A 27941-nucleotide genomic window follows, 5' to 3' on the forward strand; every position below is an offset into this window, starting at 1 on the left:
CCTTCAGGGGCTGAATATATATATTTCTTTTTAAATAATCTTGCCAAAAGGAGTTTTTTCTCTTTTGCTTTCTATGTTTGTACTTGAATAAAATTGAATTCGTGCAAGGTGGCAAGACAGCACCAAAATACGCAACCTTTCTGAAGGTAAAGTACTGGAAGAAAAATAGTTTGTAAGAAATTCAAACCCTGAGAGAGAGAGTGAAGAGATGCAAGCAGAACTTTGTTTGCTCTGTGTGGCTGTTTTGCTCTTCTGTCAACCAAGCCCAAGGTGACAAGTTGTTGACTCAAAAGGCTCTGTGGGAATGTTAAATGGTTATCATTATTTAATACTTGTGCTCTATTAAGTGACAGCCTCTACTTTACATCTTTAAAATGCTTTTCAAGCACGCGCTAGTTTCCAGGGCTGGAGGCTGTTCTTTTTTATGGGCAGGCCTCGAGGTCTTACTTAAATCACTGAGCTGGGGAGGAGTTACGAACAGAGTTTCTGCTTTCACTTGGTCGCTTGCTCTTTGTGGCACAGAAACAATCTCAGATAGGTTGGCTTACTCTGGGGGTTGTGGCTGGTGGGCAGAAGTCCCTGTTTTACCAATGACTACTGAGAGCTATTTAGAAGCTCTTTTATGAAGCTGTTGGTATACAAAATATACAAATGGCTGCTGAGATCCCCACAGGGCAACTTCTCTGCTGCTTAGGGGAAACCAAAAATGCCTTCATTTCAGGGGACAGGGCTAAATTATATTTCATTTTTGGTATTACCCCTTAATTAAATGCTATTCTCTTATTCTAATCTCTTACTGGGAGCTTTACAGTGCAAGCACTGAAAATGCCATGCTTTCTGAAAACCTGCATTAGAATGTTTGAAAAATTTACTGTCAATAATGGTGAAGTTGGGGTTTGATTTGAATGTAAGTAATAAGTATAACTGAAAATAGGAGGTGAAAATTTATCCCTCTTGAAGTCAAACTGGCCTTTCCCCCCTCCTTTCCAGCATGTTGACTTTAGGGAACTACAGCTCTAGGAAATCTGAGTCATATATTTTAATCTCTTCTGAGGAAACTGATTTCAGGCTCTACTCTTTTAGTCTTGGCTTTAATTATTGTATACTCCTTCCTCTTGGATTTAGTCCCTCCTGTGGGTTTTGTGATGTATTCTGAACAGTTTTTTTTGCTTTGTTTTGCAACTAACTTTCAAACTGCTGTAATCTGTTCAATGCTATATGATTAATTTAGCTTAGATTATCTCTACCACACAATTCATGTGCTTTATAATGATCATACATTTGTAATGAAAAACTAGATCCAAACAATGAAAGATAAGGACAAGATTTGATCATACACCTAGGGAAAAAGCAGCAACACCCCAAACCTTACCATACTAGACCCTTAATTTCATTTTTTTGGTGTGTTTAGTTATTGTTTTTATCATCAGATGGTCTTCCCTTTTTTGTTTTTCCAGCATTGCATTACAATAGTTATACTTTAAATGTAATTTTGAGAAATTGTAATTTTTATAACACCTGTGAAATTGTCTTAGACTCTTTGCAACACTGCTTGCTTTATGCTGAAAGAAGAAAATGTTAGCTCAGTAGAAATCACCATGAGAATTTAAGACAGTTAAGGTACATTAAAGTCTTTTATACTCATAAATTCAGAATTTTTCACTTAAAGGTCTTGCATTTTTTATGAATTGACACTTAGTGTGTAAAAGTCAAATACATTCAGCACACAATGAAAAATACCTTTGTTAAGAACAAAATCAGGCTGCTAGAAAATACCCGGAATAATAGGAAAATATCAAATTATGTGACAGTAGTTGCACATTTTTGAAGCATGACCAAACAACATATCATTTGAGGCATTTCCCTACCCTCTTGTTGTTTTTTCCCCCCTGGAACTGAGAGGAAATGGATACTACACACCCACCCATTCACAAAAATCCTGGCAGGAGGCCAGCTTCCCTCTCTCTCTTCATCACTGAGCCAACCTCTGGTCTCTTTTTCCCTTCTCCTTTCTTACTCCTCTTTTCAGTTGCTGCCTGCCAGATTTGTACCTATTTCAGAAAGAAATGAGCTCTATGAGGTCTTCTCATAGAGGTCCCCTAGTATTGCTCATTATCCACACAGATCCTAAAATGTGTGTTTATGCCAGACTCTGGTTTGTTGAGGATCTTTTTTTCTTTTTAGTTTTTACTTTATTTCCTGATTCTCCTTCAGCTTTCTCTCTGTTCTTTTCTGTTTCAAAGTGTCTGTACTGGCATAGGCTGCTGCCAGCAAGTGAGGGAGGGCAAAGGAGTTTAAAAGCCCTTGCATGCATCTGTATGCCAGGTCTTTGCCAATACCTCTTCCCCAGCTGGTTTGGCAGCAAAAGCAATACCTGTTATGGCGGCAGCGGCTGTTGCAGCCACTCCAGATGCTGTGGCTGGAGTGGTGTGGCAGGATTTAAACACACAGTCCCACATTCCAGCGCCTGAGGGTTTGAGTCTGAGGCTGTCAAATGAAAAACAGTGTGTACTGAATTGTCCCCATGGTGATTCTCAGCAGCTTTGGGAATGTGAGTTTTGGATCATGTCCAAAGTCTGACTTTTATCCCTCCTGCCTCCCTTTTTTTCCCCCCTCATTTTCTTGATGGGGTTAACACCATATGAAGAGGCACTAGGATATTAAGTAGAGAACATTGGCTGGAAAAGCTCTTCCCAGCAGACACCTCTTTTATTTGATGGGCAGGAAACTCCCTGGCCTGTTTTAGCCTTCAGTCTGCTAAGGAGCTGGTAAGGTATGAGCTTCTACAGGAGAGTGAATGTGTCCATATATGTCAAAGAGCACCTAGCACAGCTGAGCCCCACTCGAGGTGCTGGCTCTTACTGCTGCCTTAGGAGCATAATTGGAGCATTACTTTAGAATCCTGCTGGCCACAGCTGGGCTTGTTCCTACAGGAGTTTAGCATGGAGCCTGTGCATCCATTGCAGTCGGAGTTGTGGCTGGTGCTGGTCTACCAGCATCCTACCAGCTCAAGATACTGATGCTGAGTGTGGTGGGCACCATGCAGGCTATCCCAACCCTGAGCTCACTGCCTATAGCTGCAATACCAGGGTTTATATTACCAGAGCTCTGCTCTTGTGGGACCTTCTGAACCAGACTGGGCAGACACATTGCAAGCTCCAGGCTTCTCGTCCCACTCCACTGTCCCTGCTGTACTGGCAATGGCAGGGGGCTGCTGGGGAGGGAATGGGAGAGGAGTTTGCCAGGACAGAGAAGGGAAGCTGTGGCCTCTTGCTGTGGCTGCAGGGGGTAGTCCTTGAGACAGCCATTTCTGGGCTGAGAGATCATTGTGTGGTTTGTGCTTGGGAGACCCAGCTCTCAGTCCTCAGGGCAACTCTGCTATTCTCTGATGTCTGCACATGCTGGTCACATCTCTTGCACACAACCAGTGGGCTGCTTTATACATGTACCAAATGTCCCTGGTCCTGGAAGACACACTTTCCTTAAAGAACTGAATACACAGTGCAGCACTTGACAAGGCTGCTTTGGATTGGTTAAGTTCCTTTTTCTGCCAGGCCTCTATCAGACTCTCAAAAAGTCATTACATTCTAAGTATGCTTTGTGGTTTTCTGGGCTTGGGTAAGAGAGGCAAGTAAACTGGGTTCTCAGTCAGACTGATGTCAGTCTTATTGAGCATACAGTTGGCCATTGGTGCAAATCAGGTGCTATGCACATCCCCTTAACTTAGCTCTCCTTTCAGCCTGGTCTTCACAGTCTTCCTTGCACACGAGCTCAGTGCCAGAGGAGGAGTTTCCCTCTGCTCAAGGCACACAGCTTTGAGCCAGGGATTTCTCTCTGCTGAGCTCACGTGCACAGGAGAAAAGCCATCTGTCCATGATCCAAGTGCTTCAGTTAAGAATGAACTTAATTGGGGGTTACTTACAGAGGGTTTACTGCACCCCCTGACCCCCACCCCATTCTGTGCAGCTCAGGAGAGGAGGGAGTGTGAGGCTCGTTTTCTCTCTAAGCCTTTGTCTGAAAAGGAAACTCTCCCTTGATTTTTTTTTTTTCCAGAAAGCAAATTCTATGCCAAACCTGTAATCAGATACAAATAGGAACAAACGCCAGAAGTGAAGACAGCCAAAGGGAGCTTTTCATCTTGAAAACAGCTTTCCCACCTGGCCACAAAGTCCCTGCATGTGCTTGGTCTGATGAGGTAGCCCTCCTTGAGTTGCCCATGAGGGCCTGCCTGGTGCTCAGATGTCAGCTGTCTTCTCTGTTTAGTCCTGGTTGTTGCTGCCTCACTTTGACCTTTCCAAAATCTTTCAGGTGAGAGGGGAGGAAAGGCATGTACGTCTTGTTCTGAAGATTTACATGCCACGTCTGCCTGAAATGGTCTGCCTGGGTGCTCTAGGAAGTAGCTCCATAGATTCCTGCCAGAACAGGCCAGCCTTGTGTGTGAAAGAGAAGGTGGTAGATACTAGCTCTTTTGAAACACCTGCTGTTAGTCTCAGCTTCTACTGTACCTCATCATAGGATCATTCACTACGTCCCAGTTAAAGCTGATTGGTGATTTTCTCTGTTGGTTTCTGCAAAGTTCTACCCATGATGTACTAATGAATCTGCAGGTTTGTGAAAAGTAGCTTTCCATTTCCTACCTACTTTAACCATTTGGGAGAGTTCAACAAGTTTTGGAGATACATTTTGGTAAACTGAAGAAAATGGCAAATGTACTTGTTGCCGCTTTATAGCCCTGATTGTGTTTGCGCATGAGAGAGGAACAAACCCCTCCTATGTGCTCTTCATCTGCAGTGAAAGGCAGCTTGTGACACCATTATTGTAAACATCAGTGAAGGGTTGCCATCTCATTTTGACTAATGAGAATATGTCACCAAGATGAATCTATGAGCACAGGCTATTGTTGATCCTGCTTGTTCACATTCCTCTATCAAGAAGGCTGCTGAACTCAAGCGTGATTGAGAGTCTCTCGAGGATGACCCTGGGCTTGGGCATCAAGTGAGAGGTCATTTTTTCCAAAGAGATGTCACCCCAAGTTAAACACTTGGAAAAGACAAGCCATGGTGATCTCTCCTGGAGCTAAAATAGAGACCTGGATTTCTTCAGTGAATGCTTGTTATGTATTTCACTCTTGAAAGTGCATAAATAAGATGCTTATGTGAGTTGTTCTCTTTAGCTCATTTGAGGTTTCTATCGCTGCAGTATGGGTAGATGAAATGAAACTAATTGCAGACTGCTCAAGTAAAGAAAGAACTAGAAATAACACTTGCTGAGAAAGATGGGATGATGCTTTTCCTGTGTTCCTGGGATTCTTCTCTGTGTTTGTGTGTCAGAGGATGTGTGATTTCTTTATCTCTGCACTGACTCCTCGATGCAGCTTGGACATTTATGGCAAGAGGTTGTAATGGATTTGGAAGAAAAGCTGTGGTCTGCTGGCTGGTGCCTGAGGTGGTGCTTAGATTAACTCTGGCACCTTGAACCACCAGCCCCAACAAACCATGCGCTGTTTGGGTAGGCATAAATTTTTTCAACTAGGAGCTGTACATGCTCAAGAACAAAAAACTGCAACAGAGGACTTGCTGGAATGTTGTAAAAAACCTGCAGAAGTGGTCTGTTTTAAGTTGAAAATTGGGGAATGGCATAATAAAAATAAATTGTTTCTCCCCTTTTTGTATTAGAAAAGCCTCAGGCCATAAACTTCTTGAAAGAAATGGATTTTTTTTTCACCCTTCTGAATGGATCAGAGTTGCTTGACAAAAAATCATATTGTTTGTACATAAACTACAAGAGCAGCAGGGTTTGGAGTCCTATTTTTAGTGTCAGTTAGTCAACCAGCTTGGTACGCTGGGAAATTCCCAACTCCTGGCACCTAAAGGTTAGTATTATCAGCTCTCCAAGAACTGGTTTAGAAGATATTTTAGTTCCATTAACTCAGTTTGTGTTATCAGTTGTAATAATAGTAGTAAATTTATTGCTTGTATTATCTTAGCCCCTCAAAGAGCCGGCTATGACTGCTATTTTCTCTAGTTGTTGCGGAAACTTAGGGGGGTTTATTTCCACTTTAAACCTAAATTCAGCCTTTCCACTAAAATTCCCAGAAAGGATCTTTCTACCTCATGTCTTTTGAAAAGCAATCCTTTAAGACTATAATCTGTGTATATAAGGAGAATGTAGAAAAATTCTCAACTCTTAATAGATAGGACAAAAGTTACTCTGTGTAAGGAAAGCATCTCTGTAGTCAAATAAAAAATCACTGACATGTGATTAGCAATTCTGATAAGGACCAAAACCTCTGCAAGCAACTTTAAAGACAATCACAGTTTAAACCCACAGATTTTAATGCCAATAGATACCATTTGTACTGTCCTGCCATCTCAAATAACAAGATGTTCAAAATAATAACTTTGTGTATGTGGTCTTTCAAAACACATACATACCAACTGCAAGAGCAGACCTGTACCTACATACTTGCTCACATATGTTTTTCTTGGATCTTTTTATTTGCTCACAGGTTGTGACACTTGGGGGAGTTCTCATTTTCCAGCTTTTCTCTGAAACCATGATAACTGGAAACACACATGTGGGGTTTTTTTGTTTTTGGGGGGGTTTTATATCTTCCTTAAATGAAAGCTGAGATTCTTACTTAGTGACATGACTGGAAATACTGGAGCTTTTAAAAAACACTGAAAAGAAAAATAAGACAAGATAAAATCACAAGAGCTAGCTATGCTGACTCTGCTGGAATTAATGATAAAACAGTCTGACTTAGTGGGACTTACTTTTCAGTTATTTTCATTTCAGGGTAAAATTATGTTTTGAGTCACTGCAAGGTTAAAGTTACGGTTGCTGAGATGTCCTAACCTTCTTCATTAGGACTTGATAAGACTTTCTTCCCCCTAATAAAAAATGTATCAGTTCCTCTCCTCTTTATATGATAGGTGGAATAACTTCAGCACTCACAGCTTGTGAACCCTCAGCCTACAGTCAGGTGCAGTCTGTCCCTGTCTATGAACTTCCTGAAGGATATTTAGATTTTTAGTTGTTTCTTTTTGCCTGAGAATGGATTTGAGAGCATATGGATAGCTGATAATTTATTTTTTAAGGTTATTCTAAAGTTCTGTGCATAGCATGGGTCTGTGCCTTATGACTGATGCAGAGATGCCATCCCCGTAGCTTGCTGTAATCACTCTGATGATGACGGTAGTGATGGACGTGGTGAAAGTGCCCTTACTTGTAACGAGCTGCCTTGTGTCCTTTCCTTCAAACATGCAAATGGCAGTATTTTGATTGAAATTCTTCAGCTGGCAAAAAGCAGTTCTGAGCTGCATTTCTCTCTTGAAAGTGTACTCCCAGCTCAGAGGTGAATGTCCCTAGGAGCCATGTGGGTGTGTGGAGGTGAGGGCAGGTGACAAGAGGCGCCTAACACAGGCTGCTTTCCATTGCCTCTCCATTCTGTGTCCAGTTTTTTTTTATTACCTTCCCCTTCTGTACTTGTTTCTGGGATATTAAGAGTAAGTTGTGTGCTCCTGAGGCATTCGAATTGCCATGTGTATTTTGTCCAGAAAGAATTAGCTTAGTGCTTTATTTGGTGATTTGTTGGCTATGCAGCTTTCTTACTCTTTTGTACAACTTTCTGATGTGTGCCAGTTTAGCCAATCAGTTAAAAAACTATGGAGATGCAATAACGTTTTCATTGCTAAGGGTAAACTTACTGCCCTTTGTGGAGACAAATACACCAAAGCAGGCACTGCTTTTCCAGTTTAACAGGTTTAGCTGACATTACTGGTTTGCCACTGAGTTTATTATAGTTTCATAACTCACACAAGGCTGGCAGCAACTGTTTGGCTTTTCTTTCTTTGTCTGTGTAGCTGTAGTGATAGTCATCAGGGCTCTCAGCCCTGCAGATAATCTCTTCAGGGTTATCATTTACTTACAAACAGTCGTGTGAAGTATTTGTGAAAAGGCTTCTGAAGTGGTATTGCGGGCGGATGCTGCTGGGAGCTGCAGAGCAGGCAGTGTTTACACAGGGGCAGAGGATTTCTCTGCCTGGTGTGGTTCTCCTCAAGTGCTCGTATTCTGCGCTTTACACTGTTTGCCTTTTTAATGAAGTGAACTGTTTGTTTGAAATATGTGGTAGAAGGTATTTAAACAGAAACTAAAGTAAACTTTTGGGCTGTTCACATAAGCCATGCATATCTGGTTTGTGAAGTGAAGGAAAACAATTTGGCTGCAGCTTACCTCTGGGAAGGGCAGTTAGGAGCTGTTTAAATAACGAACTGAGCTGTGGCAGATGTTGCTGCAGCCTCTTACAGGCCTTCAGTGATGACTGCTGCTCATGTAGGCATTCCTCAGGATGCTGCCTCGTGGAGAACTCAAAGTTGCTGTCGTTATTTAAAAGGGGGATTTATTCATTAGCTGTGAAAACTTGGGTACATTCATATTTGATTAAAACCATCCCAATTAGACAATGGACTGTTGAGATCCAACATATGCTATTGCCTCTATAACGTCATTAGTAACCCAGAGTCCCCACTTTGAAATAAGATCGTGCCCGAGTGTGCAGACATCTGTTTCTGCCTAGCCAGATGGAGGTCAGCAACATAACTTAAACTGCTAATCCTCATTGTGGAGAGGAGAACAGGAATCTGAGGAAGGTAGAAACAAATGAACTCAGATCCTGCTCCTGGCAAAGCATCAGGTATTGATGGCAATACAATGCCTGGAACATGCTCTGCAGAGCTCTGGTAGTAAGTTTCTGCCTAACTGCAAGCAGAAGTTCAGAGAGCAAAGGAGGGCTGAGTGAAATGATACTCTTTGTGGTTAAGGCATTACAATTCGTCTCAGAGAACCTCACTGCTGTTCCTGGCTCCGCCACATTTGTGTCTAATGAGAGTGTTAGTCGGCTTCAGTACAACTTTTCTCAACAATGACTGGCAAAACGGAGACCTTGATGATGGGGAATGCTTTTCACCCCCTGCCATAACACAAAACAATTAAAAACGGTCATGTGGGGGTTCAGGAGCAGAGATTTCCAGTCCTGTCCAATAGAGACCATATGTTTCCATCCATCATTTATATTTTTTGGCGGGGAAGAAAGCACCAAGTTGGTTGGGACTACAATGCCACATCCTCTGGCATTGTTTCTCTGCTTATTCTCCTTGGGAGCAAGGGGAGTCACAACACTTCAGACTCCTTGGGCTCAGCACAGAGATTAAAACAAACAAAAAGTCCTTATACTCCCGGAGTGCAATAAATATGCTAGAATTTCAATAGGATCCAAACAAGTGACAATAGTAGCATTAAGAGCTGGCAAATCCTTTGATGTTATTGACCAGAAAACGACTGTTGTAGTCTCTGTCATGAACATTTAAACTTTTGACCTCCAACCTTTGTGTCAAATGGCTTTTCCATATGGAGGGTTACTATACCTCTCTTAGTACCACTGCATTTAGCAGAGCATCAAACACTTCACTGGTGGGAAACCGATGCTTAATGCATTGGAAAAGCTCCAAGATTGCCAAGGGGATGGGACTGAGGAAAACTGTCTCCTCCTCTTCTGCTGAAGGGTAATGAAGTCCCTAGTTTTCCTAGAGCCTGCTTGCATCTGAACTCTGCACATGGAAGGGAGGATTGCCTCGTGGTGGACAGGGGACAGGCATCTTAAGTTACTTTTTATTACCACCTCTTTTATGCAGTGTAACATGCAAACATACAGCTGAAAGATGGGCTTTTACAGGCTGAGGATGTCTTCATATTTATGCCACAGAGCTGAAATCTTGCAGCTCTGGCACTGCCCTGCGTGAAGTGCTGGCTAAGTGTCAGGGAAAAGGGTTTGCAGCCATCTTGGCCTTGGGGAACATACCAGGAATGCACAGAGTATGAGGGGCCATACTGGCCCGCCTGGTATCCTTTCCAAGCAATAACCAAAAGCAAATGCCCAGGGGTTAACGTAAGAACATGGCAGGTGACTCTCCTTTCCTGTTGCTCCTCTGCCAATTACACAAAATTTGCAGTCGAGGAATTTATTTGTGGTTTCAACTCTTTTGGACTCTTATTACACTTCTTTTCTGTGACTTTCCCCTGGAGGCCATTTAAATTTCCTGTGTCCATAGCCTCCTTTGTCACTTGGCTGTGTGGCAGGGAATGGTGGTCTGTGCACCTCATCCTCATTTGGCCACCTTTCCCCTCTTCTGGCTCCTCCTTTTGTCTCCTTATAGCACCCCTGGCTTCTTCTCTAGGATGTAGAGAGGAATGAAAAACAACCTCCTCTTTTGTACCTCCCTGCCCACTTAATTGTACAGAAAAACAGTCCTTTCACACTTCTCTCATATTTCTGGGTTTGTGCTCCACCTAATGCTACATTTTCTCCCGTCTTGTCCCTTAATCACCAAGCTGAAGAACACGGCTGTGCACAGGCAGCTGATGTAACTTTTTCCCTGGTCTGCCTGCACTGGAGGCTGAAGAAAGCTACGCTGTTGTACTCATCTATAGTAGTGGCAGAAGGCTCAGTCAGAGACTGAGGCTCTGTTGTGCTAAGCACTGTAGACAGGTGATGTAAAGATGGAAACTGCCCTGAAGAGTTTGCTTTTGTGCTGTTGCTATGCAGGAAAATCTTTGCTAATGCTATGGGCCGCTTTGCCCACTACCACATTTGTATGCTTCTGCCTGTTCAGGTCTCTGTTCTTCAGTTTTTCCTTTTCTCTCATTAGCAGGAAAGTTTTTCCTCATTGGTGAGGCTGGACCTACCCCACACAGTCTGTGACACTTGAGTCCTAGCTGTGAGGCTGGTGTGAGTAGGACACAGTGCGGGAGGAAGATCTCAGGAGATGCCACAGCTGGTTCTGCATTCAGGTGCCCTCTGCAGACATGTGCCCCTGCTCTGCACCTCTGGTGTGGACACAGTACTCTGCTAACTTGGGGCTGTCCTCACAGGGCATAAGGACCACGAGTGTTAATTAGGCTGAGGTTGTCTACTCTTAATTTTTGATTTGTATTTTGAAATAAGCATGTTTAGACATAACATACCCTTCATCCCATTTTTCAGCAGTGGTGCTCACTTTAAGTGGTTGATGTAAAGGGTCGGCCACTTTGGGTAAGCAGCACTTAGTTCCCAAAGTAAGAAAAGTGTAGGCCAGATCCTGCCGTTATATCTGCAGAGAACAAGAGAGAGGGTGAAGGTGAAAATGTTGATAAGGCTTTATGAGGAACTTCCATATTCTCCCATAGAGAGCCCTTTGGTGGGGAAGAGAAATTGGGGAATACTAAAAAAAATCCTAAAAATCCAAAAAAGCGTAGTTATATCTAAAGCCGATGCTCTCATCCTATGTGTGAGTAGTAGGAAATAAAGAAATTGTCTGTAAAGAAAAATGACCTTAGTAAAAGATCATGATCAAAAGCCAAGAGAGATTAGTAAAGTACAAGCAGTTATAGGCAATCGAGCCACTCTTTTTAAGGAGTTAAAGAAATAATGGGTAGTGGGAAAAATACTGTCATTCTCGCTCTTGTTGGGACTTTTCACTAAAGAGTATCTCAGGCAGGATATCTCCATATTAACAGTGACCAGGCTGAGGCCCAGGGAAGTGACACAATTTAACTATGGCCCTTTTTGTTAACAATATTTTCCTCAAACTTGGCTTGTAAAAAGTAACTAAGATTGATTGGAATATCGACAATATGTCATTCTCAAAAATAGGCTGAATGAGCACTTAGGATAAATGTCAATAGGGCGAATTAAAGGAATTCACTGTACTTTCCATCTTCAGTAATGGTGTGAAACAAAAAGTAACCAGCATAAAAATGAAATATAGGGGAGAAACTTTCTGAGAAGATGAGGGAGGATGATAGAACATGGAGGAAGAAAACACCCTAAAGTCAAATATTTAGAAATGTCAGGAAGTAATAACCAAGAGCTGATATGTGTTGTCTTTATTTGATTTGAACAGTGCCTATTTCACCATCAGTCCCCTAGAAATGCTATGGTAGGTCACTGCCCTGTGATGAAGGTACTGTCTTGTAGTGGGAAAGTGGAACATAATGGTATTTGAGACTGTGTATGAGAAACACATACCCCTGCTGGAAAGATAAGTTTGCAGAAATATGTTTTTTGTGTTATAAATTTCTAAGGCTGCCTCCTCCTAAACTGTGTCATGTCAGCCTACATGACAACCTGATGCCCAAGAGTGCAGGGGTGACAACCCTGTATCTCGCACAAGCTGGAAGAAACCCAGAGAGCAAAAACAAGTGATCGTGATTAATTTAGGATATAGACATAGAGATGAAAGGATGCAATAAATGCATATTACCAAGTGGTCTGACAGCACATGCAATAACTGTCTGCTCATCTACAAGAGCTTAAGGAGTGTAAACACCACAGAAGGAGAGTAATTGCTAAGGATGATACAGAGAGAAGCTAAATAATTATGAATATTTGGATGAAATTTTAAAAAATCAAGTTGAACAGCAGGGAAAAAGAAATCTCTGTGTGTTCATCTGATTGTGCATCCCATAGAATCTGAACTGTTTTAATATCTAAATATAGACATAATTGATCTAATTACGCATTTTCCTCTCTAATTCCTATCATGCCATAAAATACTCATCAGAGCTGCTAAGTATAACCTATTTCCAAGTCTTTCACCCTGTGATCCAGACCTTCAGCTGCTGGAAGTCTGTTTAGCTACAGTGATTTTCACCATGCTATACTAATACCCAACTGTTTGAGGTTTGGCCTTTCAAATAGCTTTTAAGCTTGATTCTGGTGCACAGAAGAGCGCACAAGTCTCGAAAGTGTTGTTTAAACAAACCATGTTTGCAGACTGACTCACGCTGCTGCTTTATGAACTTCTAAGAATGTCACCAAAGCTTGTTGAATTACCCAACTTGTCTTTATTTGTTCCCACATCAAATCAGTAGCAATACATGGATATTTCTAGATTTTTTCCCCCGGTTTCTAGCTTTCTGTTGCCTCTCCTTAGCCACATTTACCTTTGCATCTTACGGATATTTGTCATTGCTGAGTAAATATGTGCAGCTGATAGCAGGGCATTCATATGTGTTCCTTGAGCTGTGTTGAGCCATAGGGAATGTTGTTCCCTGATGCACCTCATTCCCACTGTTCAGGAAGCCCATGTTAAACTTCTGCTTAGAAGTTCTTTAGAGCTGAGAGCCTCACTGTGAGGTTTCTTTTTTAGTTCTCTTCAGTGTGGATCAAGATTTATTTTTTTTGTAATCTTTTCATTTCCTCAGTTTCCACTTTGTAGCTCACCTTCAACCACTGGAATTTGCTGTGTGTTACAGAAATGGGTATGAACCTGGTAGATAGGTACAAAATATTTGTGTATATATTGTGGTTTTGCATCCAGTTACTTGCTGCACGCAGAGGAGGAAATGTTGAGGATTTGATCCTTCATACACATGTGTAATCAATGGTGGGAAGCATTCCAGAGCATCTGGGTAAAACCACTTGTATGGGGTTCTTGAGAGTTAAACATGGATGCTCATTTTGGTTCTTATAATTCTCAGGGCTGGATTTATAAGTGGTGGAGGCTGCACTGACGCATGGTAGCATGAGAAGTTGGGGGAGGAACAGCAAAGCAGCAAGCGCGTTGCAAGGCAGAAGCTGAATTATTTTTTAGCTCCAGAGTCCTTTGGAGGTAGGGGAGGGAGGGATTACTTTTGTCAGCTTTCTAGCAGAGGACATTTTTTCATTTTCTTACAGAGACCACATTATTAAGTTTGTTAAGAATTGCTGCATGTGATCCAGAGGTTGTGAAAAGGATGAGCTGTGCTGTACTGGGAACCAGCTACATTAGATGAAACAGTTATACCTCCATGTAACAGGATGATGAGGCTAAGATGTCTCATCATCATCCTCTTTTCCTGAAAGCATGGGCCAGTGTACAGATGCCGTCTATATCCACTTGTACTCCTGTTCATGAAGGTTTTCTAAGGTTGCTTATGGGATGAAGCAGCCAGTGGTTTTTGGCTAGAAGGCAGGATATTCCTGATGCATTTCTACCAATCCACTGTTTGTTCTTGGGCAAACTGTGCTGATGGTGTGCTTTGACTTTCCTGCTCAGAAAATGTATGTCCCAGGAGGGTTGTGGGGCAGCAGTGCTGTGCCCACCCCACTCCCCAGGCAAGTTCATAACAGCACGATCAGGGCAGCACAGGGAGTCCTTTCTTCACTTACCAGTGCATCCATCCGGGTGGAAACAGTCATTTGTAAATCACTGGGCTATGATGAATTACAAATTATATTCTTAAAGAATTGGAGACTTTTCTGTCCAAGGTGTTCTGTACATGCCATATATTTATTATCCTACAAGTCTGTCTCTTACCACATTTTTTTGGGTTGGGTTTTATTTTTTTTTTCCAGATGGGCAAATGGCAGGGAGCACTGGAGTCAGTTGAATGGAGTTGAGGAAGTTTAGTTAATATTCCTGAAGGCAGTCCTGCTGCTCAGACAGAGTTGCAGTGACTGGGAGGAATAATAAAGTGTTTAAACTGAAATCAATCCAGCAGTTATTTAGCCAATACCTGCAACAAATTTGGCATATTAAAACACCTCTCAGTGCCAGCTGGTGAAATAATTTCCAACCATTTTTATTCCAGCATAACGATAACTGCTCTTCCTTCAAGTGTTTGGCATACTGGTTGTTGCAGAATTACTAAAAACAATAAACCATGTTCCCACAAGGTGTTTAAGTTTACAAACTGAAAAGTGTTAAAATGGATGGCAGGAATCTAAGATGTTCTGAAGTCTTAATTTTTGTTTTTGCAAAGGTAGAACTTATTTTTCAGCCATAACAAGAGGCGCAGAGCTGGAGCTCAGTGCTCAGTTTGTGAGGTTTGGCCTGGAACCCCCGTGGTTTATTTTTAAGATCTGTGAGCACAAACAGAAGGTAGGGAGGGGAAGTCTGATCATCATTAATACACACAGACACATGAAAGGGATGTGATCTGATGGAAAATTGTCTTTTCTCTCAATGTGTTAAATCTACTGTATGTTATCACAATTAACATTTTGTGTTACTGAAATGGAGAGGACTTGCCCATTGGAAGTTATTTTTCCTCAGTCTCCTTCTGTCCATTTCTTGGCTTTATACACTTATTTGTCTGTTTTTCCCCAGTTTTGCCATGACTACTTCTTTTTCCTGTTTAAAATCCCCTTCTCTGTGAAGTCAGATAGTGAGTTAGTCGTGTCCATATCAACAGGACTGGAAGTCACATTGGAAGCGTGTGCGTGCATGCGCACTCAGACACACGGAAAAGCCTCCTGAGATAACTGGCTGTAGCACAGCAGTGGATCAGCCTGAAAATAAGCAGTGCTTCAGATGGGAAACAGCCACACTTAAGCAGCAACCCCAGTCACCATAGGGAGACTCTTCAAAGTGCACAAAGTTAAGTGCGTGCATTAACGTGTGGCTGTGGCTCAGTCATTTTTTCTTCCTGATTAAAGCCTCTGTATAAGCATACATAGAAAACATAAATCACCCCTTTTTGAAAGAGAACTAAAAAAACCCCCAGAGACAACATGTGCTCTTATTGAGCTCTAATGCAAACTGTAATTAAACAGAAATCCAAAATAAGATCTTTGCTTGGCAACTATGAACCTAATTCTTGCCATAAAACCTGGCAATACCATTAAGTTCAGATCAGTTGAAGCAAAAGTACGTGAAGAAACAGTGGTGCCCTTAGGGATTCTGCAAAGCTGAATATTAGAAAATTCTCATCTGGTGATCAGCTTGTAAACCAAAGGAAGTGTAGAAATTTTCTGGCAAACTCTTCAAAACTGTTCTGCATATTGAAAAGACATTAACAGAGAGGCTATATTTTGCCTGATACTGTATCTGTTACATCTGGTATGAAAGCTTGGTACTGCCAAGTTCGGCATCAAGATTGTGATGGATTTAAGTGGGAAGGAGATTTCACCTCACGTGAGGTTATATCTAAGATGGAATTTTGCACCTGGCTCAGCTCTGACATGTAATTTGGGGAGCTGATCGTCCTAAGGACAAATGTGCTGAAACATAACAAGGGCTTCCTGTGTTGGGCTTGAGTCCTATGTTTTCTTGGCCCTGACCTCACAACACAGGTGCAGATATATCGGGGCCATACTGGGCACATTCAAGCCAATGCAGGAGTTTTGTACAGTAGCACATGTTTTCTTATGTGCTGCAAAATGCAGCCTGTCATTTCAGCAGCGTCTCCCTCAAGGGTTTGGCAGGAATCACAAGGTGCTTGAGCAAGTCAGCTAGCTGAGGGCACAGTGTTTTACTAACATTATCACCACAGCTGAACTTTCCAAATGTAGTGATCCCTTAAGTAAGTAAGGCTTATTTGAGAGACTACAGAGTGTACAGAAAAGTTATGATGAACTTCAGTGAACTTTGTAGCAGCCTAACTCCTCTGCCATTGTCTCAAGTTGTTGCACAGCACCTTTGAGCCAGCTGGCATTGTCCTTCTTCCCGCCAAGTCTCACTGTGAATTGCTGCTGACAGCTACATCTCATCAGATTTCAGTTCAGGTTTGCTGTTCAGCAGCAAGGACTATATACACCTGTCCTTTTTCCCAGTTTCTTCACCTCAATGCTGCAGCAGAGACTTAGGTTGTCAATTTTCAGCGAACAAGTTCTCTTTCAGAGAACAAATGTCTTCTTTTTTACAGTATGGGAATGATTGTAATTTGAGAGAGATGATCCTATTCACTGCTTTAAGGAAGCAAGAATGGTTCTTGAAGCAGAAATAAAAAGGCACGTTTTACACAACAAAAAGTCAGCATAAATTGATGTATTTTCCAGAAAATCTCACAGTGATAAACTGATGAGTCTGTAGCACTTCAGGCAGTTGTGTCTCCCATTTTGTTTTAAGGAGACCCTGCTAGCTGTGCAAGAGACAGGAGAGCATCTGAAGGAAGCTTGCAGTGGTAGGCAGCAGAGAATTCAGGAGGAGGCAACAGCTAGCAAATTCAGTAATGCACGAGGAACGTGTTCAAGTGTATTTCCAGTGCCTTAGCATGTCCTTACAAGTTCTTGAAAATAATGGAATTTAAGCACAGAATCAGGTACTTCTAATGAATTGGAACTGAAGGCTGCAAATACACAGGCAGCATCTGCTTACGTACTGTACACTTACGTCAGGGAGTCTCTGCAAGGATATAATTGGTCCAGGGATTCACAGTTGCATTTGGCTCTTTGTAAGAAAACTGCCTGGCATATACTGTGGTAGTTTGCATCTTACACAGAATTTTTATGAAGATAATAAATAATTTCCCTAACAGAAGAGGAAGTCAGATTTTGTTGATTTATTTTGGTGACGGTAACAGTTTTTGCTAAGGGTAAGAGTTTTGTTCCTCGTAGTTTAAATGAGAAACATAAAAGCATAGTCAGAGCAGGTATCTTGTCTTTTACACTGAGCTTTCTAGATAGGTAGAGCATCTCACACAAATGACCAGGAGTCAGATAGGTTCAGATTCAGTTCTAGCCTGAGTAGTCTCATTCTTTACTCAGCTACAGCATAAATAATTGTGGCAGAAGCGCCTTTAATATTCTGATGGTGCCTTTAATGAAATAGTTACTGGATGGGAGATGAAAAAGCAATGTGAAACTGGCTACAGCCTCAGTTACTGCTTTCTAAACTCCTTATTATGTATTTCCATATAAATACATGTCAACCGATTACATTTTTATGCAGTTTCAAGTAAGTTCCAAGTGAAGCCCTGGACGATGGGTGCTTTGGCAGCTCTGTGTTTGATCTAAGAGTCTTTCCATATAAATATTCAATGCTTTTCAAAGTGGAGGGGTTTTGGGCCCCCAAGCATGTAGAATGTACAAGCTACTTTTGTGCTGAGGGCTGACCCAAACACAGGAGAATTTGAATTTCATCCGTAAAATTGACTCCACCAGTTCTGTAGTTCTGTACATTATTCTCCCTGTCTCCCATTTAGCATGTTAGTCTGCTGACAGTAGAGTACACAGCACTTAGCAGGTGGTTTGTGGAACCATCAGTCAGGAAATTGTATGATAAATAGGAGGTAGCCAGGTTTAGTGGCACTTCATTCTGCTTCAGCAGTTTTAGCCTGACTTTGGAAAAGTCATCATGTGGTTTTTCTTAAGGGTTGCAACAGGAGATGGCTACAATGTAGTAACTTACTACACATACACTTGAGTTATGATGTTCACCAGCTGCATTGCTCATGTGTAAATAATAAACTGTGAGATGGATAATTATGTTGGGTTTGATATGCAGCTCTACTCCTGCTGATGGAGACAGGTCCCTCTGCCATGATGGAGTACGGCTGTTTCCCAGATGGAAACTACAAACAAGAAGCAACCCAGATATACAAAAGAGCTTAATGTGAGAGGACTCAGAAAGATGTTCTTCGAGATTTATAGCCCATGTGTAAATACAACTTGTTGGTGCTCTGCACAGGCCCCACAAAGGAGAATACCCTTTTTGGATTGTTTAATTCTGAGTTTCCATTTCCCAGATAGAGGAAGGTAGATTTTACATTCAGTAGGGTTCAAATGGTGTTTCACTACTAATTACTGGAACTGATTTTAATGGGTATGTGCTCAGGCTGGGTGAGGATGGGACAGTGGAGGCTTGGCACCCTGAGTGGGATTGCTTGTTTTGGCCAGGTGAACTACATCCTGTCTGACGTGTATGGATAACAAAGTCTCTGTGGATTTACCTGTGCTTCCCAGACTCACTCTCTTGAGACATATAGGGCAGAGAAAGATTTGCTTGTGCATCTATGAGGTTGCAAGTGAATTCCTTTTTGCTGAAAAAATGGTGCTAGATTTGTATAGTAAAATACCAGACACCTGCTTTTAAACCTTCTCCCTTAGGCTTACAATGTTGTAGTCAAATACCAGCAAAGCAGGGAAGAGGGCAGGCAGGGAGATGTGCTAAAACATACTTCTCATGCTCCTTTTCCCCTTCACCTTGGCGTATGTTGAGGAATGTGTTTCAGGAGGTGGCAGCAAGCAGCTACCCCATAGACAGTGACAGTGTATTCCTAGTCATCTGTGACCCGGTTTTTACTCCCATGAGTGCTTGCCATGGGGAATAAAGCTTGTAATAGGTTACATGCCAAGGTCCAGTTGGTACAGCAGAACCAGAATTAAAACTACCATGAGTTTGAGCTCCCCGCTTACATCATAAGCCACAATTGTTTTTCATTTACGGTGCCTAAGCCCTGAGTCAGTAAATGGCAGAAATGTACTGTGGTGTTTCACAAAATCAAGCCATGAAACGGGACAGGCTTTGTCAGGTGTTTCCAGATTTTCTTGAAATACTGGGAATATTTCCTCAGAAATTACATGATTTACCCTTCATCCCCTGTGTTTACTCCCTTAGGGCAATGAGGTTTGTTCCTGTAGTTGTTCTCTAACTTCAAAACATAATAGTAAACCAACTCAGCTTTTTACAAACACCGTAAAGAAAAATTATTTGGTTTAACCATCTCTAGCTGGCACCAGGGAAATGCTTTCACAAATAATGTAATCTAAGAGGAGGTTTACATTTTCCTGAATAGGAAGGGCAGGACATATAAAGAAAACATACCTTCAAGAGTCAGTGGGCAAAACTGAAATAGGCTCAGTTTTACTGCCAGGGCATAATTAAGGTTTTCTTTCTTTATAGAAGCATTTTAGTAAATCCATGACATGACCTAATGTCTGTACTTCTCAGCTTTTGGTGTTGGATAAACACATGACTTCATCCAAAGTGGTAATTGGGTAATAATTGTGCAGGATCAGTTTGTTTCATGCTGCTAGAGATGCTTAGCACCTCACTTGAAATTTGAGCATTTGGGAGGCAGCAGTGAGCAGCATCTTGAGGCACACAAATTGCACCGGTGTGCTGCGGAGGAGAGCTCTGGTCTGTGTGCATTGTGCCCTCCGAAGCTGGGAAGCAATCCAGCTGCAGAAGCACTGCGGAGGGCGGGCATGTGCTTGGCCCTTTAGGGCAGAGCCCATGGGGGCGTCAGAGCCACATTCCCCCTTTTGTAAGTGTTGTCTCTGAGGCTCTCTGGAAACAGTGGGGAACAGGAGTCCTGGCAGCTGCAAAATCCCCCATCCTGTGAAAGCTTTGGAGGAGATAGAGCAGGGGGGCTTACTGCAGCCATGAGTCCCTGGGTCTCGAGCCATAGGGACAAAAAAAGCATCCTTCCTTTTAAGAGCCGTGCATAAAATGAGTCTCCCTGTCCTTGTGCACATTCCTACGTGTTTGGCCACTGGTGTGGTGCAGTTAAACATCTCCAATATGGCCTTTCCCAGTTGCATTTCCCTTTTAACATCATTGTCTGATTTACTCCAGTTTTACTTATATTTCTCAGCATGTCACTTCAGTTTGGCTTTCTGTTGTATGAACATCTGTTGTTGTGTGTACATCTCTGAGGATATACTTTTTTTATTGTATTGTATTCTCTGCTTAGGCTTTTCGTCCTCGGATGATTTTTTTTCTTGTTTTAATAAAAAATAAATCAGGAATGCTTATGAAAGCCTTGATGGTCCTTTTGATCTGACACTTCACATATGGGCACATAATTATTTATTAAAGACTTTCTTTACATCCCTTTCCATTTAAGCTATAAAAAGAGAATATTAAAATTAGTAAATACATATTCATGCAAACACTGTGGGCCAAGATCTTCTCTCCAACAGACTGACTGACAGCATCAGGGAAGGAGATTGTGACCCACAAGTCGTTGTACTGTTAGCATGTGCTTTTCAATATCTGTTCTCTCTTTATGAATGTTGTTTTTAAAGAGTTGTTGGAGATTCTCAGGTCTGGAAACGTTGCTTTTTTTTTTTCCAGATCCGCCTCACCTCTTTCCAGCATTCCACCCTCCTGTGCCAATTGATGCAAGACATCATGAGGGACGCTACCATTATGAACCATCTCCCATTCCTCCTCTGCATGTGTGAGTATTCAGTGATATTCATTGTGTATTTCCCCTTGATTCTGCTGCCTCAAAGAAGGAACCTTTGCAGTGGTTGAAACCATGCACCTGGAAGACTTTTCTAGTCTTGCCAGAGAGTGAGATTTACTTTTGGAAAGCATCAAGGTTATCTGTTCATGAAGCAAAACCCATGCTGGTACTTGAGGAATTCTTGTTATGATAGGTGGCTGGCAAGTGTTACCTATGTGTTTTGCTGATGTTTATTTGTGTTATGTCATTCTATAAATACTAATTTAAAAGGTGTTCAGCCCTGTGAAATACAGCCAGACAAACATGTATTTTAATATGTCTGTATTAAGCTTGGTATTCTTCATAGCTAAAATTTCCTCTCATACCAAAGGTTGTTTTTTTTTTCCTTGTGACTGCTGTGAACCATAATGAAATTTTTGGTAAATTTTCATAGTCCCTGTTGTGTGTGCATACAGGCAATTGGTTGATTGATGGGAATGTCACCCAAACAAAATGGCAAATGTGATAGAGCACATGGTTTACACAAAGATAAAAGAAATGAATACCAGTGATAACATGCATTAGAAAAGGGTGGTAGTGGTGAAATCCTGTAGAAATAAATATTATCTTACTCTGTATGGGGAGACGGATATCAGCATTGCAGGATAAACCAGTTGTTTTGTCCAGAAAGCTGCTATAATATACCATTAAAAATGGAACCGAAAAGCAAGGCTTGGTACTTCGCTAAAAGGCTTGATGTATATATTTAATCATATCTAATAATCACCTCTCATACTGAGAAACTAGAAGAAGAAAAGAACAAGTAATACTTTGAAGAATAATGCTAGTTGTTTAGATGGCAGATTGCTTTGCCATGGCTATTAGTTACAGCTGTGTAATTACATATATGCGGAAGAAAAATGAAGTTGTTTTAAAACAAGTCCTCCTCTGTGAGCAGAATTAATTGATATTAACAATCCTAACTACATGCCCAAGTACACACACAGTATTTTACTAACAGTTTTTTTGGGTCAGTCTTCTATTACTGAATTGTAATTTCAGAGCAAATTTGCCTGGAGGTAAGTAATAAATCTGTGTTGCAGTCTTCTCGGGCATTAGAGGAAAAGTGGGTATTTATAGAAAGAGAGAGTAGATAAATTCGTGATTTATTCCTTAGGGTTCCTCTGATGCATCACCATTTACACCACAATCAACCACATCATAAAATAAGCACATGCCTAAATTTGCTGCTAAAAACTGTTGTAAGCTGAAGGCAGCAGGCTCAGAGAGGGTCATTACAGGATCATCCTAGATTTTGCAGTGCAGTCAATATTCTGCCTGAATGTTTTTGGGAGCTAGGGCAGATGATCCTGCTCATTATGAAGTTAGTGGGGAATTTGGCTTTCTCTGTTGTGAGGCAAATGGGGAAAGGAGCCCCGGGAAGGGTTTTAACCTGCATCAGCAGACAACCATCCAAGACCCAGGTACTGCCTGCGAGCCTTCAAAGGGGCTTCAGGAATCCTGTGCCATGTGGGACTCAGGCTGTGTTTGCTGACCTGAGCCATCCCTGAAGCCTCAGTCCCATGAACCCAGTCCATAGCATGACACATCCATGACAACCCTGTCCACAGCCAGGGCTTTTGGGTGGATAGACTTTGGGTGACAGTGGGAAACTGGGACTAGCAGCCTACACTGGTTCCAGGGTTTCTGTAAGAGCCCCAAAAGATGTTGGAAAAACCTGTTTCATACCTGGCATTCAGGGGTAGTCCTCTCTGAACCCAAAATTGACGCTTCTTCTATGGAAAGATACCCCGCTGTGTGAGAGGCCCTGCAGAGGCTTGTTAGAGATGAGGATTTCTTAGTGTGATGTGATATGACGACAGGCAGCTGCTTTAGAAATACACTCTGATATGAGCCCAAGCTTTAAGCTTAAAATTTTGTTCATACTGGCCATTTACATTTCCTTTAACATCTGTTAATTCTTCTGCTCATTTGGTTTGTGTCACCGTTGGAATGATGAGCTGTAGTGGACCCTTGGAGCTGTTGTGGTTGGTGTAATTAAATATAAATAGGCAATTAAGCAACGTAAAAAAAAATTGGTTGGACTCCAACAGCTTCTTTTTGGATGTTGAGGTTTGTCATGCTTCTGCAGTTTTCAGGAGTATGTTTTAGTGTATATATATATGAGCTAGGTACCCAGTGGTTTTCTTGCAAGTTTTACTGAGCCTGGTGTGAGTATCACTTAGGAATGATCTCATTTAGGATCACCTGGGATCGTTTGGAGCCACTACTTGAACTGCTATCCTAGCAGCCGTTATAAAAAAAGAAGAAAAAAAACCCGAAGTAAGAACTGGATTGAGAAGGTATTTGAGAATTCTTAGAAAAAATAGCAAGAACACCAGTCAGGATGCAAATGTTTACCCACAGCTTCATCAATGACTTCATTGTATGAGTGGTTTTCTCCTCAGCTTCACAATACTCTCAAAAGTGTGTATGTAATATAAATTTAAAAAAAAAAGACAAAAAGTTGGCATGATTCCACTTATCCAAGCTTCTAGAAATATGTTCCAGAGCCTTGTCAAACCTTAGTGGAATTAGTTTAGGTATAAAACAAGTGCAGAAGAATGTGAAGAGGGCCTCATCTGAATGATAACTACAGTGTCTGCCCATAATTTTGAACAATGCCCAAGTGAAAAAGAAAAAAGAAAGGAGGAATTTTAGAGTTGTTACAGGGCTCTTATGTACTTGCAGCTCTAAAAAAGGTATATGTATTTATATATATATTTCTTATAGTTTAATTGCTGATGGTCAGAACTGTTTTATCCCAAATTTCAGCCTGGAGCCAATTTTTATAATTTGAGTTATAAACCCCTAAAGTAAGGGTTTATGTTTATGATGGAATTGCTGACAGATGCTTATGTATAGTAGGACTAGCAGGCATTGCTGTAATTATGCTATCGTATCCTATCATTAAAGATTTCAATTGAAAGAGGTTTATAAATTGCTCTTCCTCTTAGATAAACCACCCTACATTAAGGCATCAACGATATGGTGCAGAATTAAATTAAAATCTCATAAAATGAAATATGTTCTGTATTAGCTGTTTGACACTTAATTTGCCTCTGAATGAGTAGAGGAAATCACAAATTAACCTGCCTTTGTTTTTCCAGCCATGGCTTATTAGGTGTTAGAACAACTGCAATTACAGCCCAATAATAACCCCGAACCCTTATGAATATGTACTGAAATGTGTCACTTCATGTTACCAAAACCTGTTTGTTAGGACTGTGTAGTTATCCTGGAATTTCTACAGTACATCTTTGATTATACTTCAGAGAAGATGTATGAAACTTAAGTTGTTCTTCAGTGGCAGTGTATGAATAGCAAAATCAAAGCTGGAGCTTGTGTTTCCATTTTTTTTTCAAATTCCAGGCATGAATCTTAGTTTAAAAAAAATAAATCCAGTAAATTGTAATTCCGTTTTGCTGCTTTCCATTGAACTAGCAAGTTAAATTACTTGATAAACATCAGATGATTAAAGGAAAGCACCAGAAGCATAGCTTTAGTAATCCCACTCCTTGCTTTGCTTTTAGTTGCTGTTTTTGTCTAGTCTTTCCTAATTTTCAAAATTGATTTCTAAAGTCTGGTACTAAAGCAGGAGCTGAAGCTCAACTAAGTTTTGGTCCTTGACATTTGCTAGGTCATCCATTAGAGTGTGATATCTTCTGTGGTTGGTGTGCAGTGAGTCAAAATCATGCTGCTAATGAGGGTGTTTATTTGAAATTAGTGCTCTGACTGTGCTATTTTTCTTACTCCTCAAGAACCAAATCACAATTTATTATTGGCTAACTTTTCCAGTTGCTTGATGTCTTTGTTGACGTTGTCTTTGTTGGAATGAAAGTTGTAGGCAGTGAGCCAAGAAAGAATAAGGATGTCTTGTCTATTTTTATGACAATGCAGTTGTAAATAATTTTATAATCCCACAACTTTTAAAATCTGATTTAGCCAGGATTAGAGTTTTCATTTCTTATATTAACAAAAAAAGCACCTAAGGCAGAGGCAAACTTCTACTGGTGGACTTAAATCCCACAATTTAGGAGCCTACCATTCTTGGTCATTCATTTATTCTCATGCTTTAACCAAGTTGCATTAATAGGTTGGTCCCAATCTGCTTAATTTCAAAGTTGGATTGGAGAGCATTTGAAGGTGACCTCTCCTGATATTTCCAGGCACGGTTACTGTGGTTGTGAAGGAAATGCAGTCCTGCAGAGATGAGGCAGGGGACATCAGTCAGGTGGCAAAATCAGGAATGGCTCCAGGGTAATGGCCTATGTACGTCTCGGAGTGGTTAAGGCAGGTGTTGCAGGAGGCCAGTAGGAAGTTAAAGTTTCAGGACTGAAGGTACTACAAGATGCATCATGAATCCATTTGGTCTCCGTCTCTTCCTGTTGCCATCCCATTTTACCTTAGCTCTGTATTGCAGGTAAGGAAGCGTGAGCAGGTAAACATAAGGGAAGGTGTCCTGATAATACCCATACACTTGTGGGGGCTGCCCTCACAAGGAGGAAATTAAGGTAAAGCTGGTGTATTGTAGCTTCCTAGGATCAATGATAATACAAGATCTGCTTTTTCCTAACTGTTGATTGAGACTAGTGGCACTGGAGTTTGGCGGTCTTACACCGTGAAATGATGCAAGTGCAGGTAATTCTTCATGAGCCTAACAGGAATGCCTTGAACAGATACTTTGAGCTTTGTCAACGCTCCAGTACTAAACCAAAGCATGTGTTTTGCTTTCAAGTGACCTTCAAGTTGATAAAAAGAGAGTCGGATTCTTAGATATGTTATTTTGTATCTAATTTATACACGCATCAGTTACACAAGGGTGAAAAGGAAAGGGAAAGAGAAAGGGAAAGAGGAAGGGGAAGGTTTGGGAAGGTTTGGGAAGGGAAGGTTTGGGAAGGTTTGGGAAGGTTTGGAAATGTCAGGAAATGTCAGGAAATGTCAGGAAATTTCAGGAAAGGAAGGGGAAGGAGAGGGGAGGGGAGGGGAGGGGAGGGGAGGGGAGGGGAGGGGAGGGGAGGGGAGGGGAGGGGAGGGGAGGGGAGGGGAGGGGAGGGGAGGGGAGGGGAGGGGAGGGGAGGGGAGGGGAGGGGAGGGGAGGGGAGGGGAGGGGAGGGGAGGGGAGGGGAGGGGAGGGGAGGGGAGGGGAGGGGAGGGGAGGGGAGGGGAGGGGAGGGGAGGGGAGGGGAGGGGAGGGGAGGGGAGGGGAGGGGAGGGGAGGGGAGGGGAGGGGAGGGGAGGGGAGGGGAGGGGAGGGGAGGGGAGGGGAGGGGAGGGGAGGGGAGGGGAGGGGAGGGGAGGGGAGGGGAGGGGAGGGGAGGAGAGGGGAGGGGAGGAGAGGAGAGGAGAGGAGAGGAGAGGAGAGGAGAGGAGAGGAGAGGAGAGGAGAGGAGAGGAGAGGAGAGGAGAGGAGAGGAGAGGAGAGGAGAGGAGAGGAGAGGAGAGGAGAGGAGAGGAGAGGAGAGGAGAGGAGAGGAGAGGAGAGGAGAGGAGAGGAGAGGAGAGGAGAGGAGAGGAGAGGAGAGGAGAGGAGAGGAGAGGAAAGGAAAGGAGAGGAAAGGAGAGGAAAGGAAAGGAAAGGAAAGGAAAGGAAAGGAAAGGAAAGGGAAAAAGGAAAAAGGAAAAAGGAAAAAGGAAAGGGAAAAGGAAAAAGGGAAAGGAAAAGGGGAAAGGAAAAGGGAAAGGAAAGGGTCAGGCCCAGACACTCAACTTGTATCAGCCTCTTATTTTTGACCACACAGTACAATGGGGGATGACCAAACGTGATAAGATTAAAGCATTGGCTCTGCAAAATATCCTTGATTGTGAGAGAAACTGCTAGCCATAAGTTTGATATGATGTTCAGGTTTTCCCAGCCCTGCCATGGACATTTGATTTTTCCTTTTGCTTTCATTTCTAAGCTCTTATTTCTCTTTAAAAAACTCAGTGTTTAAACCTCTTAAATCTTTTACCTGCTGCTTTACCTCAGTGTACCTCTAAGCTGTAGACTTGGCAAGGCGTCCGTCAGCTTGTCAGAGCATTCACTGATCCTTTTGCAGTGGGAAGGAGAGCCCCACCCATCATGAAAAACATCACTCATTGAATTGGCTTTAATTACTTTAAGACTTGGAATGGCTTTTATGGTTTAGCCAGGAGCCATTGAAGAAGAAAGACTGGGAAGCTCATGGGACATGAAAAGATGACTGTAGTTACAGCTTTCCAAAATCATCCGTGAAAGTAGTTTCTGTAAGCAGTGAGAAATCTTGTATTAAATGGGAAACACCCCGAGAAACCTGTCCCTGGAGTGTGGCATGAAGAATAAGCAGCTTCTAATAGCCCAGAGGATTTTTATAGGAAGTTTCTGAGAAGGAATCAACATGGTCTGCTGACTCGTTAAGGTTATTCAGAGTTTGTCGTATGCCACAGATATGCATGTTCTAGGCTCTGCAAGCAGGCTCTTTCTTAGTGACAGAGCAGCGTGGAGACAGTAATTCACAGAAGTAAATAGCAGGGCCAGATGCCTGCACATAAACTTCAACAGATAGTTTTCATTCAGTGTCAGGCCTTTTACGAAGCTGGGGAAGAGGAAGCCTGCATCTAGACCAGAACTGTGATCTTTCACTCAGTATGTAGTGTTGCGTCATTTAAAATAGTGAATCGGTGTTTTGTTTAGCTGTTCATTCTTGTTTAGTAATATTTGCCTTAAGACTTGCAAATCATAAATTCTCCTTTGCAAGCATGCTTGCAGAGTAGCTTCAGAAGCAGACTGTTTTTAAAAACTATCTGAAACTGCAAAAGGTTTAGAAAGCTAATTATTGGTAGCATGTATTGAATTGCAGAAAAAAACCTGTTATGTACTTCTCTTAAATTTTTGATTCTGAGAGACACTTAAAAGGAAAAAAGGTAGGTTAAAATGTGGGTAAAATAGATAAATATTTTTGAATGTAACTATTTTACACAAGTGCAGTTACACTGAATTAAGTAAGCTG

At 41.9% G+C, this 27941-nt stretch overlaps 1 protein-coding gene across 2 annotated transcripts in view; it reads left to right on the plus strand.

Annotated features, from left to right (window-relative positions):
- Positions 1 to 27941, plus strand: part of GLI3 (GLI family zinc finger 3) — a 210237-nt gene that overhangs the window by 91919 nt on the left and 90377 nt on the right. For both annotated transcript variants that reach the window (XM_051798690.1, XM_051798689.1), the window contains exon 4: positions 20820 to 20925. In XM_051798690.1, coding sequence (XP_051654650.1) covers positions 20820 to 20925 — 106 coding nt within the window. The remainder of the gene's footprint in view (positions 1 to 20819; positions 20926 to 27941) is intronic.

This window comes from Manacus candei, unplaced genomic scaffold (genome assembly GCF_025592945.1).
Source record: "Manacus candei isolate 608988 ecotype Guabito, Panama unplaced genomic scaffold, ASM2559294v1 h1tg000049l, whole genome shotgun sequence".
NCBI classification, from domain to species: domain Eukaryota; kingdom Metazoa; phylum Chordata; class Aves; order Passeriformes; family Pipridae; genus Manacus; species Manacus candei.